Source organism: Thunnus albacares, chromosome 10, assembly GCF_914725855.1.
Source record: "Thunnus albacares chromosome 10, fThuAlb1.1, whole genome shotgun sequence".
Lineage (NCBI taxonomy): Eukaryota > Metazoa > Chordata > Actinopteri > Scombriformes > Scombridae > Thunnus > Thunnus albacares.
Genome location: NC_058115.1, coordinates 436097 through 453322, shown reverse-complemented (window position 1 = coordinate 453322; position 17226 = coordinate 436097). Strand labels below are relative to the sequence as shown.

The following is a 17226-nucleotide window of genomic DNA, read 5'->3' as shown; positions in this document are numbered from 1 at the left end:
AAGCCTTTGCGTGGAGTCATATTGTTTGTTATACTGTTGAAAATCATCCCTCTCTTTAGAAGCTTCAAGTATGTCGATTTCTGCACTTGCTGCAGCAATTTCAATTTCCAAAGCTAGAGCCTCCTTTCTTGCTTGAAATTCAGCTTTTGACAGCTAGGGGTGCTTGAAAAGTCATAAAACTTTGCAAATGCGTCATAAGTTTCGAAACTTGATATCTGATATGGGTCTTGGGTACCATTTTTAGACATTGCACATCTCAAACTTCAAAAAATCAAAATAAATCAACTGTACCTGTATGTCCCATCTAAGCTGTTATTCTTCTGGGAACCAGTGATGTCATTGGTTCTTGGAAGAACTTGAGGCTTTTTCAACTTTCAGGCTGTTTTCTGTTAGTGGTGCCTTCAAGGACAGTGAAATGTGGGTCCAATACTCCCGTCTACCATGCTACACCAGCGATGTGGAAAAGCAATCGCTAAAATATTATATTACTAAATACTTTAAAATATCAGCATATTTGGAAGAAAACTAGGTTTTTATGATATGTAGCTGAATATCACACTGTGGAATCAGACACTAACAGTTACAGAGCAGGTATTATGGAGGAGGACTGGGGTGATGTTACAGCAGCAGCTAAACTAAGCTAAGCTGCTAAGTTTCCCCATGATTTATCCTGAAGAGCTGAATCTGACACAAAAAACACTAGATTTACAATACAATGTCAGAGCAGTGATGTAGTGTTACTATTACAATTGATGAGGCCAAATATAGTGGTCGGTGGCCAAAATATGTCAAACAAACTGCATATCCAAAATGCTTTGCAAATTTGCATGAACAGAAAACACAAATGCAAAAATCACAACACAAATGCAAAAGCCACAGTGGAAGTGAGCAACAATGGGTGTTGACAATTAAACAGCCGACTACTAGTGTGTAGGTATTGCCTGCACATGTGGAAGAGGAAAGTTCTTGCCTCTTTGAGAGGTGAAACATTGTTCACGGGCTAACTATGATTACTATCACTATGTGATTGTCACAAATGAGTAATGTTATTCAATGTCTTTATATATATTCATATTTACTGTATGTTGGGGTGGTAGAGAGAGTTGCCGCAGCAATCAGCATTGGTATTAGAAAATCAACAAAGAAGTGAGTAAAATAAGTAGACAGTTGTACAGGCTGCATACAAAACTTGTATGGATATGATTGGATGATACTTATCTGGTAGTAAATATATGATGCATAATTAAGTCAATGATATGTGCCAGTCAGCTGATGTGTGACTTAAGTGCACTACCTGAACTAATGCTATACTTTGTCTTAATGTTTTTTTACTGTAATTATCTTTTTCCCTCCTCTCATCTATGATCTTATCTTTTACCTTCTATTTTTATTCTCTCTCTTTTTTTATCAGCCAATGAATTAATAAGTGAAACAATGAATCAAGTCAAACAAATGTTAGGAGTTTCTATACAATTCAATGAGTTTCAATATTATCTAGCAAAAACCAAAAGTGTTAACTGACCCAATCCTAACTGACACTTCAGTTATTCCTCATTCTGAAGTATTTTTGCACATCTGAAGCTGTTGAGCTGACTAATAATATCCTAATGGATAAACAGAATCATGCTTTCCAGATCAGAGCACATTTATTTATAGAACACTTTTCACAGAACATGTGTGTCACACAGTGTCCTAGAGATCCAACAAATAGACATGACTAGCTGAATTAAAAAACAGATCAAAGCTAGAATCTCAATTGTCATCGTCCACCATACATACTCTCAAGATTTTAAACGAGCTCAAGCATGGAAAGGGAATAAAATTGCCTGAATAGATAAGGTAACAAGGCAACCAACTCATTTAGATAGGCTTCGGTACAGCTTCTGACACTACTAAGTGTTTGGAGACAATAGTATTTCAAAACATCTCTGTGAAAATTACTAGTTTATATGTATTTCATGTAAAATTCATGTAAACCAGTAATTTTCACTTCTTCTAAGCCAACATAGGCTACAACATTGTCTCTTTAGGCACTGTGTGGATATTTTTCTTGTTTTAACAACCTGTAGAAGTTTCTTGTTATAACAACATACAAATTTAACATATTATACTGAGAAGAATTGAATTACATACACTGCCGTAGGTAAACATACAGTCCAACATACATGGAGATCAATGTTTCCATTAATTAGTTATTACTGAATATATCAAGTTTAAACAGAGAAGTTGTTTCAAGGAAATTCCTATTTCCTTGTAATTACACTTAAAATTACATCGAAATTACATTTCCAGGAAGAAAGAACTGCCCAGAAGTCTATAATTACTAAGTAAGTAATAAGTATCTCTCACTTGTCATTTTTTATTATGATTGACAATAACTGGTTATCAAGAGAAATTGCAAGAGCATGGACTAATCCAAAACTGTGAAAATGCTCTGGCAAATAATTAAATTGAATTTTAAATTTGTTACATTTCTCATGGGCATTTAATGTCTGTATCAGCTTAGACATCGACACAGACATGGAGAGCTGGAGAAGATTTCCACCAAGACCTTTTCCTGCTCTCCATGTCTCCATGCTCTCTCTTCAGGATCCAGAATGGAAGTCCTTTTCTACTGTGTTGTGGGCTTTCTTCCAGGTCCATTCAGGAAGCTGAGATGACATTGGGGCAAACTCTGAAGGCTTCAAGTTTTTGGTCCTTTCAATTGCTCTAACCACTTTAAGGTGACATTTCCAGCCTATTTAATTTATTTCCCTATTCTTTCAGGTGCATTGACCTCTACATTGTTTAATGCTCCAACTCTTTATAGGAGGTAAATTCTAGCTACCATTAGATATCATAAACACTGTATTGTTTAATGTTTTAGTCCCACAGTGCAAGCAATATTCCTAACAAACCCATGCAGCAGGTCCAGAGCGTTATGGGGAGGGATGGACCATCAGTGCCATTCAGGAGGTTTTCTACCCGAGACCAGGACCCATTATTGGGCAAAGGTTTCACTCCCAATGCCCAGCACATCACATTATAGATGTCCACTGCTCGTATTGGAGCTGCCCGAACATTCTGCTTGAAGTCTAGATGAAATGAAGTACACAAAATTAAATCAACATCTCAAATTAATTGACATTACAATTTGCATTATTTAACCAGTAGACACCACCGCAGAAATATATGTAATTTCTCCTGCATTTTAAAGTTTACACTCTCCATCTACTTCAAAAAACACAGAAAACTGGGCCCAACTTTGGTTGTGAGTCAAGTCTAAATTACTAGAAACCGTCTGTTGCATACTGTAATAAGTTTTCACTAGCATGGTACAACCAGCTTGAGGCACACAGTGGATCACAGGAGAGGAGTATGGTAGCTTCAGGACAGATAGTATTGTAAATCAGTTTGCTGCTTGTTTGATAAATCAGAGGCAAAAAGTAATGCATAGATTGTACTGTGAAAACATGATTACCAGGTCCTGTTGCCAAGAAAATGCCCCTCATGTCAAGGACCTCATTGTCGTAACCATGCCAGCCATTTTGCCATGCTGAGGGCTCACCGGAGTCATTTTTCCAGTATGGGAGTCCATCCTTATTCTGGAGTAAACAAACACACACACATTCACATTGATTTAAACAAAAGATATAACATTAGTATGCAGTAAGGTTTAATGGGTGATACAGTCAAAAACTGCAGAACAGCTACTAAATGGAGCTTGAGATATTATTTTGTCCATATGTTGTTTCCAAGGTCAAGAAACAAACATCTTCTAAGTCAAGATAGATGAAAAATCCAAGGTGCTCAAAATCATCAAAAGTTTGAACATCTATAGTTAGTTCCAGATTTTTCTCTCGACTTCTGAGTGGATTTTCCATGATGGATATGTTCATAGAAATGTATATCTGTTCTTTATTTACCAGTATTTTTTTTTTTTTTTATCTCTAAAACTCGTTTAAGGAACTATAATCAGTACTTTTATTATCCTAACAGAATGGACCACTTTAGAAGAACTAAAAAAAACAATCTTAGTTTATTTCTGTGCTTTTCCCCTCTCTTTCTTGTTTGAACTATTGAGTATCATATGGTGTTGGGTTATTGTGACAAATGTTTCTTTGGTTTATTACATGTTCTATGGCTGTTTCTTGAGTTTTCACTCCCCCCACACCTTTTTAGTTTTGGAGGATACAATGAAGTAAATTGAGTCATCCTGCTGGATTGGTCTACTAACTGTCAGAGACTGTTGTAAACAATGTGAACAAACTATGCTCTAACTGCTCTTCTTATGAACTATTCTTTTTTGTTTCTGGGCAACAAATCCTGTTTGAGCCCTTGATCATTATATGGTGTGGAGTATCCGCGGCTGATAAATGTTTATTTAGTGTTTTTCATTCTTTATGGCTACTAATCCAATCCAATCCAATCCAATCCAATCCAATCCAATCCAATCCAATCCATATAGTGCCAAATCATAGCAAAAATTATCTCAGGGCACTTTTTACATAGGCAGGTCTAGACCGTATTCTTTAATTTCCCCCTATGAGCAAGCACTTGGCAACAGCAGCGAGGAAAAACCCCCCTTTAACGGGAAGAAAACCTCAAGCAGGTTCACACAGACACACATCCATCTACTCACTTACATAGTCAGAGATGTTATATTGATCAGTTTGTCTTATCCCCCTTTGTTATCACCCTTTTTTGTCTTACCATCTATCATCTGTCGTGGTTGTTTGTTTTCCTGTACTTATTGTAATCTCACCTGTTTTGTACCTATTGTTATTCACAAACAAAAAAAAGTTCCTCTTTCTGCTGCTGTCAGCTGCCATTTCAGTGTCAGAACGATGCAACCCTCTCCTCCTATGCAAAGACCTCCAGTGTTCATCAGATCCAGTGTCCAGGACCCATGGATGCTGGATCTGAGCTCATCAGAGCCCTGCTTCACATCTTAGCTCATGGCATGATCTCTCCCTGAAAATGATAATGATGGGGTCTAATCTCCAAAGACTTCTCAAGTATTCAGGGATTAAAGCAAGAACACATTTGTGAGCCTGAAAAGTTGTCCTTGAGGTAATGTGTATAATATACTGAATTAAGTAATATATTAATTTAAAACTGTTCTATGCCTGAAATCAGGCATGGCGCCTGAGAACTTGAAACCCTGCATATTTTCTTCAACCTTCCCTATTGTGCACACATTAATTAATTTAATAACTTTAAAAAAAAAAAATACAACCATGGCTTAACCTCACAGGGGTCAAAAACCATACCACAGACACCCTGCACACCTCATTCCCTGGGTAGGGGTAGGGGGGTCAGGTGCACCACAGCTGACACTCACACCACCCTTTTCACAAGTCCTGAGTCGCTCCTGCGAGCACGAACCTTGAAAAGTAGCCTGTCATGTCCAACCTTATGAATGGACCAGTTGTAGACCAGGACGCCACCATGCATATGTCCTTGACACTCGCCCCACTGAATAATGCTGTCAGTGCTGCTACAACATGTGTGGAATGTGCTCACAATAGGGGGGGTCCTTACCCACTTACCTATAGGCTTGAGAGATGCACTCACAAAGCCAACTAGCTAGGCGCTTCATGGATAGGGCTTTAACAGCCACTCCCTCTCCATAGCACACAAACAGCTGTTCAGTGCACTGAAAGCGGGCCGTGTGTTCGACATAACATGTCAATGCACGTATTGGGTACAATAGGTGCAGTTTTGCCTCCCTGGCAGGGGGATGGAGGACAGAATGCCTCTAGCTGAATCATTCTCAACCTGAATGAACTCCTTATGATCTTGGGAACAAAGGAGGGGTTTGGTCTGAGAGTAGCATCGCTGTGGTCACCATGAAGCAGCAAACGGGGTGACCCACAGGGCGCACAACTCACTTACTCTCTTAGCTGAAATCAGCGCAAACAACAAAGCTGTCTTGAATGACATTGCAACACCAACGGTAGTTCCCACTAGGGGCAGAGACATGCATCACTAGGCTATGTCTCCTAATGCCCTGTAAGAAGCGTTTCACAAGGGGGTGTGCTTTTTATCAAGCAATGGTGGATCCTGCTCTCACTATTTGGATGGTCTGCACCACCTGTGCAGACGGTCCAACCTATATCAGCCTGTCCCTCTCAGGAGCCAAGCCTAGAGAGGCTGGCCAAACATGGGCAGCGCACCTATCGAGCCCATTTCCTGCGAAAGAACCCCCCGAAACATGAGGAATGGACCAGGGCTGGGCCGCCAACATCTGGGTCATCTCTGCACACCATGGTGGTGAATGGCGGTCTAGGACTCAAATCAGTGTTACAGCAGTGTTACAGTACTAGCTGTGGCTAGCGGTGTATTAGCCACAGCTATGCCAAACACTCCCAGGTTGTTAGCTGCAGTGGCCAGCTGTGCACACAGCCGGGATATTTCTTTGAGATATTCCAGCATGTCCCTATCCTGCATCAGTGAAGGCTGCAGATTCCTGCTTGCTGACCAGCCAGCTAAGAGAAGAATGAGGAGGGCTGCGAGGGCCTCTTTAAGGGGGGGCACACTGGGACAGTCTGTCTCTGTGTGGCACTGCACGCTCAGGAAGGAAATCAGTCCTGGGACTAGTGTCTTTGTTTTCAGTTGCTCCTTCCAGGACTGCCTAATGTCCAGGAGAAGAGGCAAAACAAACAACGTGGGGATCTATCTCAAGCTCTGGGTCACTGTCAATACAGCAGAGCAAAATGTCACACAGCCCAAAATGGTCCCACTGTTGCCAACATTGAATCAGAGCATGTCCTTGGCAGTGAACGCAGGGTGGTGGCTGCATCCTGCCACTCTCTGTGTGGTTCTGTCCACACTCAAAGCAGAAATGCGGTGGTGGTGGCGACGAGGTCAGGGCACGATGGGCAGGAATGAGCTTGCTGGAGCAGCGACTCCATCCCTGGAGAGGGTAAGATCAGAGAGCAGATTTGCCATCGCTGAAGTGAGAAGGATGTGTGCTGCGGCAAACGCTGTCTTATATACTGTGTAAGACATATGTAATCGGTCGGCATATCCTGATTGGCCGGCTACAGTGATTGGAGGAGAGTATTACTCATAGAGTCCAGTAGAGGGCAGAGCTTGTGTGAGATAGAACATGCTGGAAGTTAGTATTGTTTGTATACAGTGTATTATAGACTTAATATAGGAGCTGTGGCTCAACTTTCAAAATTCTAAAAAAAATTACACACCTTTGCCAAATACCATGACTATAACATAATCAGAGCCAAAATGATTGAAAAAATAAAACTTTAAAGGCCCTTTTAGGTCCCTTGTGAGGCACAAGGATTAAGGTTCATGAAAGATCTTGCTTTCGCTTAAATGTTAAAAAAAACAAGACCATGATCTTTCCCAAACCTGTATCAAGTGCTGACAGTGCCTACAACCAAAAAAAAGGTTAGAAGGGTTAGACGATAAGTTTATAAAATAATTTCTCAGGTATTTACTTCACCACTTGCTGAACTATTTAATTTGTCCTTATCTACCGATTAACCTCCATCTATTTGGAAATGTGTTAAAGTAACTCTCCTTCTTAAAGGGGGTGACCTTCTAGATCTTAATAATTATAGACCCATTTCTATTATTTGTAATACATCTAAAATATTTAAGATACTAATTTTCATTTATTTCAATTATTACAGTACATTAATGACTTTAATATTTTATCACCATCTCAGTCTGGCTTTCATTCAAATTTTTCAACTACTACTGCCCTTGTAAAATTTACCAATGATATATTCTCATCTTCAGAAAAAGGTCAATTTACAAGTACAATTTTTATTAATTTAACCAAGGCTTTTGACCATTACCTACTACTTGATAAACTAAACACTACTGATGTTTGGCAACAAATATTATTTTGGCTTCACTGTGCCTCTGAGAACGGAGTACCACGATGATCTATTTTAGGGCCATTACCTTATTCTTTATTATTAATAACCTTCCATCTGTTCTCTTCACTGATATGCAGATGACACTGTTATATATACATTTAACTATGATATAACTTAAAATTAAAAGCTCTCTGCAATCCTAATTTTCTCATGTTCAAAAATGGTTTTAAACAATAATCTCATATTAAATAAGCAGAAGTCTTGCAGCATGCTGTTTGTCTTCCTAAAAAAGTTGATACACACTTGGGACTTGGGATTGATTCTGAATTTTCCTTACAATGTCATCAATTATATTATAAATAAAACTAGAAGAGTGCACTCAGTAGATTGCAGATCTCTGCCAGGTGTGTCTGGGGGAGTGTGGGTGGGGAACAGGAAATGCAGGGCAGGCTGCGTGTCCAGTGTGTCAGCATGAGAGTAGTGGAATGAAGGGGACAATATGCAGGTTACATTATCAAGGTGTAACCAGACTAGATAGGCTGTATGGAGACAAACCTTGGACACAATGTCCATACTGTATAAATTTAATAAGGAAACAATAAATGGGACAATAAGTCCAAACTTTACAATTTAAACAATGTTATTTATTTAGAACATTTTGTTGTAAGATAAAAACAGGGATTTATTCATCTCATATCTTGCCTAACTTTAGTGGATCATAACATATCAGGTATGGAATTAATCTGCAGATGCTTCGGTTCAAGATGAGAACAAACTTTTCTATGGAATGCCTTTTGCTATGTCATAATATGCAAAATGGCGATGACTGCGGAAAAGACGAAAGTCTAAGCTTTATGATTGGCTCATAAAGAATGGTGTTATGAAATAGGTTTTTAAAAAATTGTGAATCACTGTAACTATGAGTGGTCCTTGAGCATACAGTCATTAATGTGCACAAAAAATATTAGGCTGATGGGTATATTAGTAGTATGTGAGATTACCCACAGACAGATACATACACTGAAACGTGCATGCACAAGCATTACCAAATGTATGATCCCCTGCAGGCTTATGTCTGGCAGAGATAACAAAGGCCAGTCATAGAATACTATATTGGTCAATTAATTATTTTGCTCTCCATGTGAAAAAACAAATTGCCCAGCTTTACATGTTATGTAATATCTGTGTATTTGTTTTGAGGTGTCTTTATCACATCATTGTTTCATGTATGATGCATTAAATTAGTTACCACTGAACACTGAGCTTTTTGTTTTTAAATGTACTCGTTTCAACTATCCTTCACACCAGAAACAGTTTATAGTTCCAGCCAGATCATCATACTCAGACATATCCAACACCCTTTCTTTTTTGTACCAACAATTTCTTAAGAAATTGGGAGACATGCTTTTAAATTTAAAACTCCATCAGATGCCAGACTCAGATCCATTACTTATTTTCAAGTCTTCTTTGCTTGTTGTCCTCAAATGAGCCCTGCATTTCCCAGTGTTTTCCTGTGTTTATCCTGCCTCCCCTGTTTTCCCCTGTCTGTCTCTGGGCTCTTCTCATTTCTCTATTTTGTGCCTCCTTATCTCCTCTCTCCTCTGTCCTCCTGCCCGTGACCCGGAAATCGATCTCAGCACATCATGCTTAAGGATGTCTCAATTCCTAAAATGCACCTGGAGGTGGGTGGAGCAAGGAGAGAGGAGGCTTGCAGGAGAAGCTATGAGCGAGGATGCACAGGTGTATCCTTTGCGGAAGTCTTATCGGCACCCCTGACGTATAAAAGAGGTGTGACACACAGCTGGAATATACAAACCATTTGTAATGCTTCACACAATAAAATATATAAGGGATATATATGTATGAGTTCTTTCATATTATGCCACGTTGTGATTTGAATTAAAAGTAAATATATAAGTTGCCATGAACACTGTTATGCTCATCTGACAGATCATAAAATACAGCGGTAGGCTGTAACAAAACAATGGACAGATGATGCAGCTCTGCCGCATATTATATTTAATTGACATGACGGCTCCGAAGCAAGGATGTCTCATTTTGTTAAATGCCTGTTGCCTCGACTCCTCTCCCGTGTCTCTTCCTCACCTCCTCTGCTCGCATCTCAGGTAGGAGGGACTAAGATGTGAGGAGAGTAGGCGAGGAAAGAAATCCAGGATGTACAAACTGAGAAATGACATTAACATTCCTCCCTGCCATTCATCCTCATCTCCTTCCCATTTTGCAATAAACCGTCATCTTTTCAACCATTACTGTTCTTTGCGTTCTGAGTTTGGGTTCCCACCAGTGTTTGTAACATTTGACTGTATTTAGCTTCATCTTTTATGATTATTAAAAAAAATTCTCCCCATTTTACCCTTTTATTTTGTTATTTGACTTAGAACTTTTGACAATTTTGTTTGATCTGGCAGTTACTAAAGTCTGGTGCATATGGTGTTTGTAATAGAGATGTAGAGGTTTGGGATTTTGTGTGAGCCATGTTTGTGTGTGTGACTTCTTTTTGGAATTGTTTGTGTTTTTAAATTGTCTGTCAATTTTCATAGGTTTTTTTTTGTATTTATTATGCAGGAACCCCTTAAAAACGAGATGGTGCACCTCAAGGGGCATATCCTCAGCTCAAATTTTAAATAAAATAAATGATTAGTCTTATGTTTTACCTCTGCGATAAACCAGCTTGGCTCAGCCACCAGTGTCAGGGGGGAAACAAACTGTCCTCCTTTGTAATGGAGACGTTCAGGGATCTCCTGTCTGGCATAGACACGCATATTAGGGACCTGGGACAATGCAGCATACACCTGGCAAAACACACATACAGTGTTAACAGAGTTTTACTACTAAACCATAAACCACTACTTTCTACAAAAACTTGACATCGGTTGCATAAACATATGTATAGAACAAAATAGGATCTTGTACATGTCAACCCTTCGTCTTGAACTTCCTCCCTAGCAGGTTAGAAGGAGCAGCTGGTGACACAGAGTTCCTAAACAATTCCCTTATTTAATCATTCCTCTTATCAATCTAATCAATATTTTTATATTAACAATGAATGTGAAGTGTGATGTGAAAACCGTTGCTTATAGTGACAGACTCTGAAAATTCTCACCAACTCTGCAGTTCACCCCAGCTCTGTAGACATTGGTAGCCTCTTTTAGATCATAATTTTGGTATTATGATCTAAAAGATCAAAATCCTTCACTATTTTGGTTCATTCTCACCAAATCTGTTTCCTGCTATGCAGCTGAAAACCTGCCTAAGAGGCTAAAACCAAAAAGCAGACAGGTAGCAAAAACAATTACTCTAAATAAATTCTAATGTTATGTGTCTGCTGGATGTGTATGTGTATTGATGAAGAAAATGTTATATCCTGTTGCTGTTAGGTGCTATCTGTCTGAAAGCAGTACCCTCTCCTGTTTTGTCCTCTTGATTTCATTATTGAAAACTGGCTGTCTGAATGCAGCTTACCATCTCAGGTAACATAAGAAAAGAGAAAATGGCCAATGAGGAATAGATTCTATGTAGGATAGGACTGAGGGTTGGTCCACAGTGTATGGAACATTGAGAAAATAGTCCAGTAGGGGACTAGAGAGAAATAGGCCTATGCAAGATTGGTAGGAAGACATAGGGATATGATTCGCTCTCCCAAGGATGACTTGCTCTCCCAATACTTATATTTCATTTTTTATAGGGATCTGATTTGTTCTCCTTACAGAGTAGAATGTTGATTTGAAGAATTAGAGGTAACATTTCATTTCACGGGTCCACAAATTTCATGGTAATTAGGTGGTAATTAGTAAGTAACTTCTTTGAAATTACCCCAAAATTTACCTCAAATTTCATGGTAATTAGGTGATAATTAGCAAGTAACCTCTTTGAAATTTTGTTGAAATTGCCCTCAAATTACCCCAGCATTTACCTCAAATTTCATGGTAAGTGAGTTTTTGCAGCTTAATTTCCAACTAGCTTCTGTCTAATTTCTACTGAGCGGACCCCTAAATTGAAGTGATTGTTGCTGCGTAATTTCCAAATAATTTCTGCTTAACTTCTGTGGATCATACCAGCTTAACTTCCAACTAGTTTCCGTCTAATTTCTACTGAGCAGAACCCTAAATTGAAGTGAGTTGTTGCTGCGTAATTGCTAAGTAATTTCTGCTTAACTTCTGTGGATCATACCAGCTTAACTTCCAACTAGATTCTGTCTAATTTCTACTGAGCAGACTCCTAATTGAAGTGAGTTGTTACAGCTTAATTTCCAAGTAGTTTCTGCCTAACTTCTGCAGGCCAGTAAATTGAAGTATGATTTTTAACCATTTACATTCTCACCCATTTCTGTATAATTTCGGATCAGTTCAACCTTGTAATAATTTTCCTAAATATCCCTTTTTTAAAAATTGTAGCCACCCTAAATTGCTAGTTATCGACAAATACATTACACTTCATAATCAAGAATCAAGTTACAAATTGCCCATTTTAAAAGTCCTTGCTTATTAAGGCCTGATAATAATGTCTTCACACCACTCAACAAATGTCACTTTTATATTTTGAGACAATACATTAACAAAGAAATTAAATTTATACAAGGTTTCTGACATGAAAACACAGCATTTGTGTTGTGCTACTTTTACACCTTAAATAACACTCCGATGTCTTTAAAAAGGCATCCAACCACTCCATCATGTTTTTTGTCCAACCGGTGGTTCCACTTGATGAATCTGAGGTTCATCTTAAGAGCTGTGGCCGTTTGGTTCCCCCTGAAATGGCAGATGTTCACCAGGCTCTTTCAATATGTTGTGTATGAGACCCTGTCTGTGGATACACAAAGTGTCACCTATGGTTGACATGATAATGGATGGAACCATCTTGTGACAGTCTTTGATAAGCTCTCCAACAATCTGTGATAAAAACAAAACTAATAAAAACAAACTACTGAAAATTAAACTGAAGCTTAACCAAATTCAACATGAAATTCAAAAATAGTATAGGATTAACAGGCTAATTCAAAAGAGAAAAATACCTCTATGAAGAGAAAAGACCTCCAGGCCACACAAAACACACACGACTGCTGACTTAGGAAAAATGATAGAAAATATATTTATAAAAGGTATTCTGTCCTTTTTCATTCTCCTGATAGCTTCTTTTTATACATTCAAAGCATCTCTTTAGAATAAACAAAATTCCTTTGTTTGATGCAAATTTTCAACTCAATTATACCACGCAAAATAAAATTAAAAACAAATGAATGTACAAACAAAATCACAGTAAATTAGAAATTAAGAAGTATTCAACTCTTAGTGCTTGATACACAAATTAAATGTATCCTCTGTTGGACCAAAATGCACTTATTATCAGTTATCGGTTCTTGACAGTCTTTGTTTTCCCTCAAGTTACCTTAAGGTTATTAGTCTTCTTTGGTTTGGGGTTCCTTCACTTCCAATGTTCCTTTAACGTTGTTTGTCAACTTTGAGTTTCTTTATGACATCAGTTGTAGTCAGTTTTTAAGTCTGTCTTGGGCCCAAGAAGAACAAAATAATATGAGATGAGAAAAATTAAAATAAAATAGAATGCTCCTTAGTTCAGTTCCCTTTGATTTGGTTCCTAATGCCCCCTTGGAACAGTGCAACATCCACATGTCAGCATCTCACCAAGATGAAGGTATCCATGAGCAGCGATGATGATCTGGATGGCAGACAAAGCAGCTCCACTCACAGATAGAATCGTCCCTCAAAAAAACACAAAACAGCGCAAACACAAGTGTGCAGAGCAGTTATCACACAGTCTGAATTTCCTTGTTTCATTGTCAATCAAATTAGAATTACAAGAATTAAATCTGCACACACACACAGAATTAAACCCTTACAATGACTAAATTTAACATGGTAACAGTTTCTATGACGCCCATGTCTATAATGCATTATGAATATACTTATGTGTTATAATCTGCTTATATCACTGTATAATTATAGTTATATGCACTCATTCATATTCATAATGCTTTATAACAATGATCATAACACATTATGAAGCATTATGTTATGACTTATAAAAGTATTATATTTATCATTTTATGATGCATTATCAGTGCTTTTCACTCATCTGGCAACAAGAACCCCCGCCAGGCCAAAAAAATATTTTTTTAATGCCAAAAATAACGCCAAATATCCATTCCTTCAGAAATCAATAACGTTTGGGAGCCTCTGTGCAGCACTGTTCCAAAACGTTAGTTAACTTCTGTGTCGCTGCCTGGGAAACTCTTAATAGCATAGCTCCTTTTAAGGAATACGGCAGAGTGAAAAGGTTAGCAATAACTTGTCAGTCTGACAGTAAATGTACTGCACAGACTACAGTGTGTCAGTTAATAAATGTTGCAGCTTGTCAAGACCAAGAAAAGTCACGTCTGTTGTTTCCCCATCTGCTGGGAAAGTGTAGGAGGTTAGCACCAAATTTAGCAACAATGGGTTAGCCTAACCTGAAGACGCTAAACAGAGAAACAGAGAACGGAGATATGTCAGTTTTGGCAATTAGCATTTACAAGACTGCCTGTCTTTTTGAACTCCTTATCATCTGTGAACGTGGTATTTGGCAGCTTGACATATTTCACTTCGGCAGTAGAGATGTTGGAAGACACTTTGGACTCATTTTCACTGGACTAACAAAACACTTTTAGTGCTGTCTCTCTCTCAACCCAACCGGTCAAAGCAGATGGCCGCCCACCAAGAGCTGGGGTCTGCTTGAGGTTTCTACCCGTTAAAGGGGAGTTTTTCCTTACCGCTGTCGCCAAGTGCTTGCTCATGGGGGAATTGTTGGGTCTCTGTAAATTAAAGAGTACGGTCTTGACCTGCTCTATTTGAAAAGTGCCTTGAGATGACTTTTGTTGTGATATGGCGCTATATAAATAAAAATTAATTGATTGATTGAATCACATTTCCATGCATTATGACAGTGATTATTGATGCATTATAAATTATTTTAATGTATTACAACTATGAGAATTATAGTACACTGTGATCCTTGCAAAAAATGTCAGTGTATGTAAGTATTGTGATTATATACCTTATGTCATTATAAAATTCTTTATAATGTGTTATGATTATTGTTATAAAGAGTTATGAATATTTATGAGTGCTTATAACTATAATTATACAGTGCTATACAGTTATAAGCAGATTATAACACAATATAAGAATGTTTATAAGGCATTATGGACATGGGCTTCATAGAAAGTGTTAAATAAACTTTGTGTGTTTTTGGTCTTTTTATGTTGTGTTCTTTGGGGTTTCCTGGTTTGCACTTCTGTTTAGTCCTTCTGGTCATATAGGTTCTCTTGTTATATTTGGGTGGTGGGTTTGGACTGCCTTTTGTTGTTTAGCCTGGTTTGTTGTGTACTTTAGTTTAGTTTCATGGTGGTTCTTGGACAGGTTGGTGTGGGTTGTATTTAGAGTATTGTGTTTTCTGGGTTTTGGTTTTGTTGCTGTGTTTCCCTTGTGTGCTCATGTACTCCCCCTCACCTGCCCTGCTTCACCCTCGTTAGCCCTGCTCTGCTCTGTGTCTTCCCCACACCTGCCCTGCTTCCTGTGTTTCCCTCAGCCAATCACTCCCAGCCTGCCCTTGTGTCTCGTCACCTGTTCCCCATTCCCTGATTAGTTTAGTCTGTATTTAAGGTCTGGTTTTGAGTTGAGTCTTTGTTGGATCATTCGTTTTGTTTCGTCTGCTAGTTCTGTTCAGCTCTGTTTGCCTGTTCTTGACCATCCACGATTAAAGGAGATTTTTTCATCAAATCTGCATTCTGGCCTCTGCATTTGGGTCCACTCCTGCTTCCCCAACCTGACAGAATGATCCGACCTAACATGGACCCAGCAGAGATGGACCCGGTTCCTGTTTTCCTGCCTTTGATACAACCCAATGACTTTGATGGTGGGCAAATCGTCAACTTTTTCCGGTCCATCAATGAGGACGACCCCATTCTGGCAAAAAGGTTGATGTTCAAGCTGCTGGGAGTCTGTGGAGCATGAGGCTCCGTTCCCCACTTCCTCTGTCCTCCCCAGTAGCCATCCAGCCTCCAAGCCAACTGACCTCCTGCCTGCTGGCTTTGGCCATGCTAGCCATCCAGCCTCCAAGCCAGCTGACCTCCTGCCTGCCAGCTTTGGCCATGCTAGCCGTACAGCCTCCAAGCCAGCTGACCTCCTGCCTGCCAGCTTTGGCCATGCTAGCCTTCAGTCTGCACCCCGGATGGCTCGCAACCAGCCAGCCCCCCAGTCACTTAGGGTTGGGGTTGTGAGCCTGCAGCCTGCCAGCCACCAGCACTGCCATTCTGCTTCCATGCCTGACATTCCAGCTCAGATGACTTTGCTTCTGCTATCAGGCATCCAAGACTGCTAGCAAGGAGCCAGCTAGCCAGCAGCCTGCCACTCCTGAGCCAGCACCAACCCAAAACCCGTACCTAGGCACCCGCCTGGCTCTGGGACGCCCTTGGAGCGCCAACCAGTGCAGCAACACCCTGTTCCTGAGCTGCGCCAGTCCCCCGTTCCTGAGCTGTGCCAGTCCCCCATTCCAGAGCCTGAAGCATCCCCAGTGGCGTCGCCTTCTGAGCCTGCAGCATACCCTGTGGCGTTGCCTTCTGAGCCAGCAGCATACCCTGTGGCGTCAACCCCAGGGTCTGCAGCATCCCCTGTGGCGTCACCCCCAGGGTCAGCAGCATCCCTTGTGGCGTCGCCCCCAGAGTCTGTAGCCTTGTGGCTCTGCCCCCTGAGGCCCCCTGCCCGGCCTCCTGAAGGGTCCTGCCTTTGCCGCCAGCCCCCTGCCCGGCCTCCTGAAGGGTCCTGCCTTCGCTGCCGGCCCCCTGCCCGGCCTCCTGAATGGTTTTGCCATCGCCGCTGGCCTGCAGTCCAACTTCCAGTGGGTTTCTGCCTTCGCTGCCGGCCTGCAGCCCAACCACCAGAGAAGCTCTTCACATCCGGTCGCCCTCCAGAGCGACCTCTGCCATTTGTTCTGCGCCCCAGTCGCCCTCCCGAGCGACTTCACCTGTCTGTCCTGCCTCCAGGCCATCCCCCTGAATTTTCTGGCTCTGCCTCTGTCCAGCCCCCTGGCCGTCCACCTGAACTCTCATGCTCTGCCCCTGTCCGGCCTCAGGCTGCCCACCTGAGTGCCATCTCCCTGGTTCCCCATTTCCTGGCCACCTTCATGAGCATGACCTCTTTGGCCCCCTGCATTCTGGCTACCTACCCCTGCACCACTTCCCCAGCTACCTGCTCTTTTTCATGGCCTATCGACTGTCAGTTTTGGCCTCCTCCTCCCCCCGTCTTGCGTCGGCCATCCATCCTGTGTCCCCCGTTTCAAATATGCACAAACTGCCTTATGTGCTTTCCCAGGGCTACATCAGCAG

The 17226-nt window shown here is 40.5% G+C and overlaps 1 protein-coding gene across 1 annotated transcript in view; it reads right to left on the bottom strand.

The window, feature by feature from the left end:
- Nucleotides 1–1627: 1627 nt before the first annotated feature.
- Nucleotides 1628–17226, bottom strand: part of enpp6 (ectonucleotide pyrophosphatase/phosphodiesterase 6) — a 63099-nt gene continuing 47500 nt past the window's right edge. The window contains exons 6-8 of the mRNA XM_044363799.1: nucleotides 10505–10642; nucleotides 3461–3584; nucleotides 1628–3074 (exon numbers count right to left, since the gene is read on the bottom strand). Coding sequence (XP_044219734.1) covers nucleotides 2863–3074; nucleotides 3461–3584; nucleotides 10505–10642 — 474 coding nt within the window. The 3' untranslated portion in view covers nucleotides 1628–2862. The remainder of the gene's footprint in view (nucleotides 3075–3460; nucleotides 3585–10504; nucleotides 10643–17226) is intronic.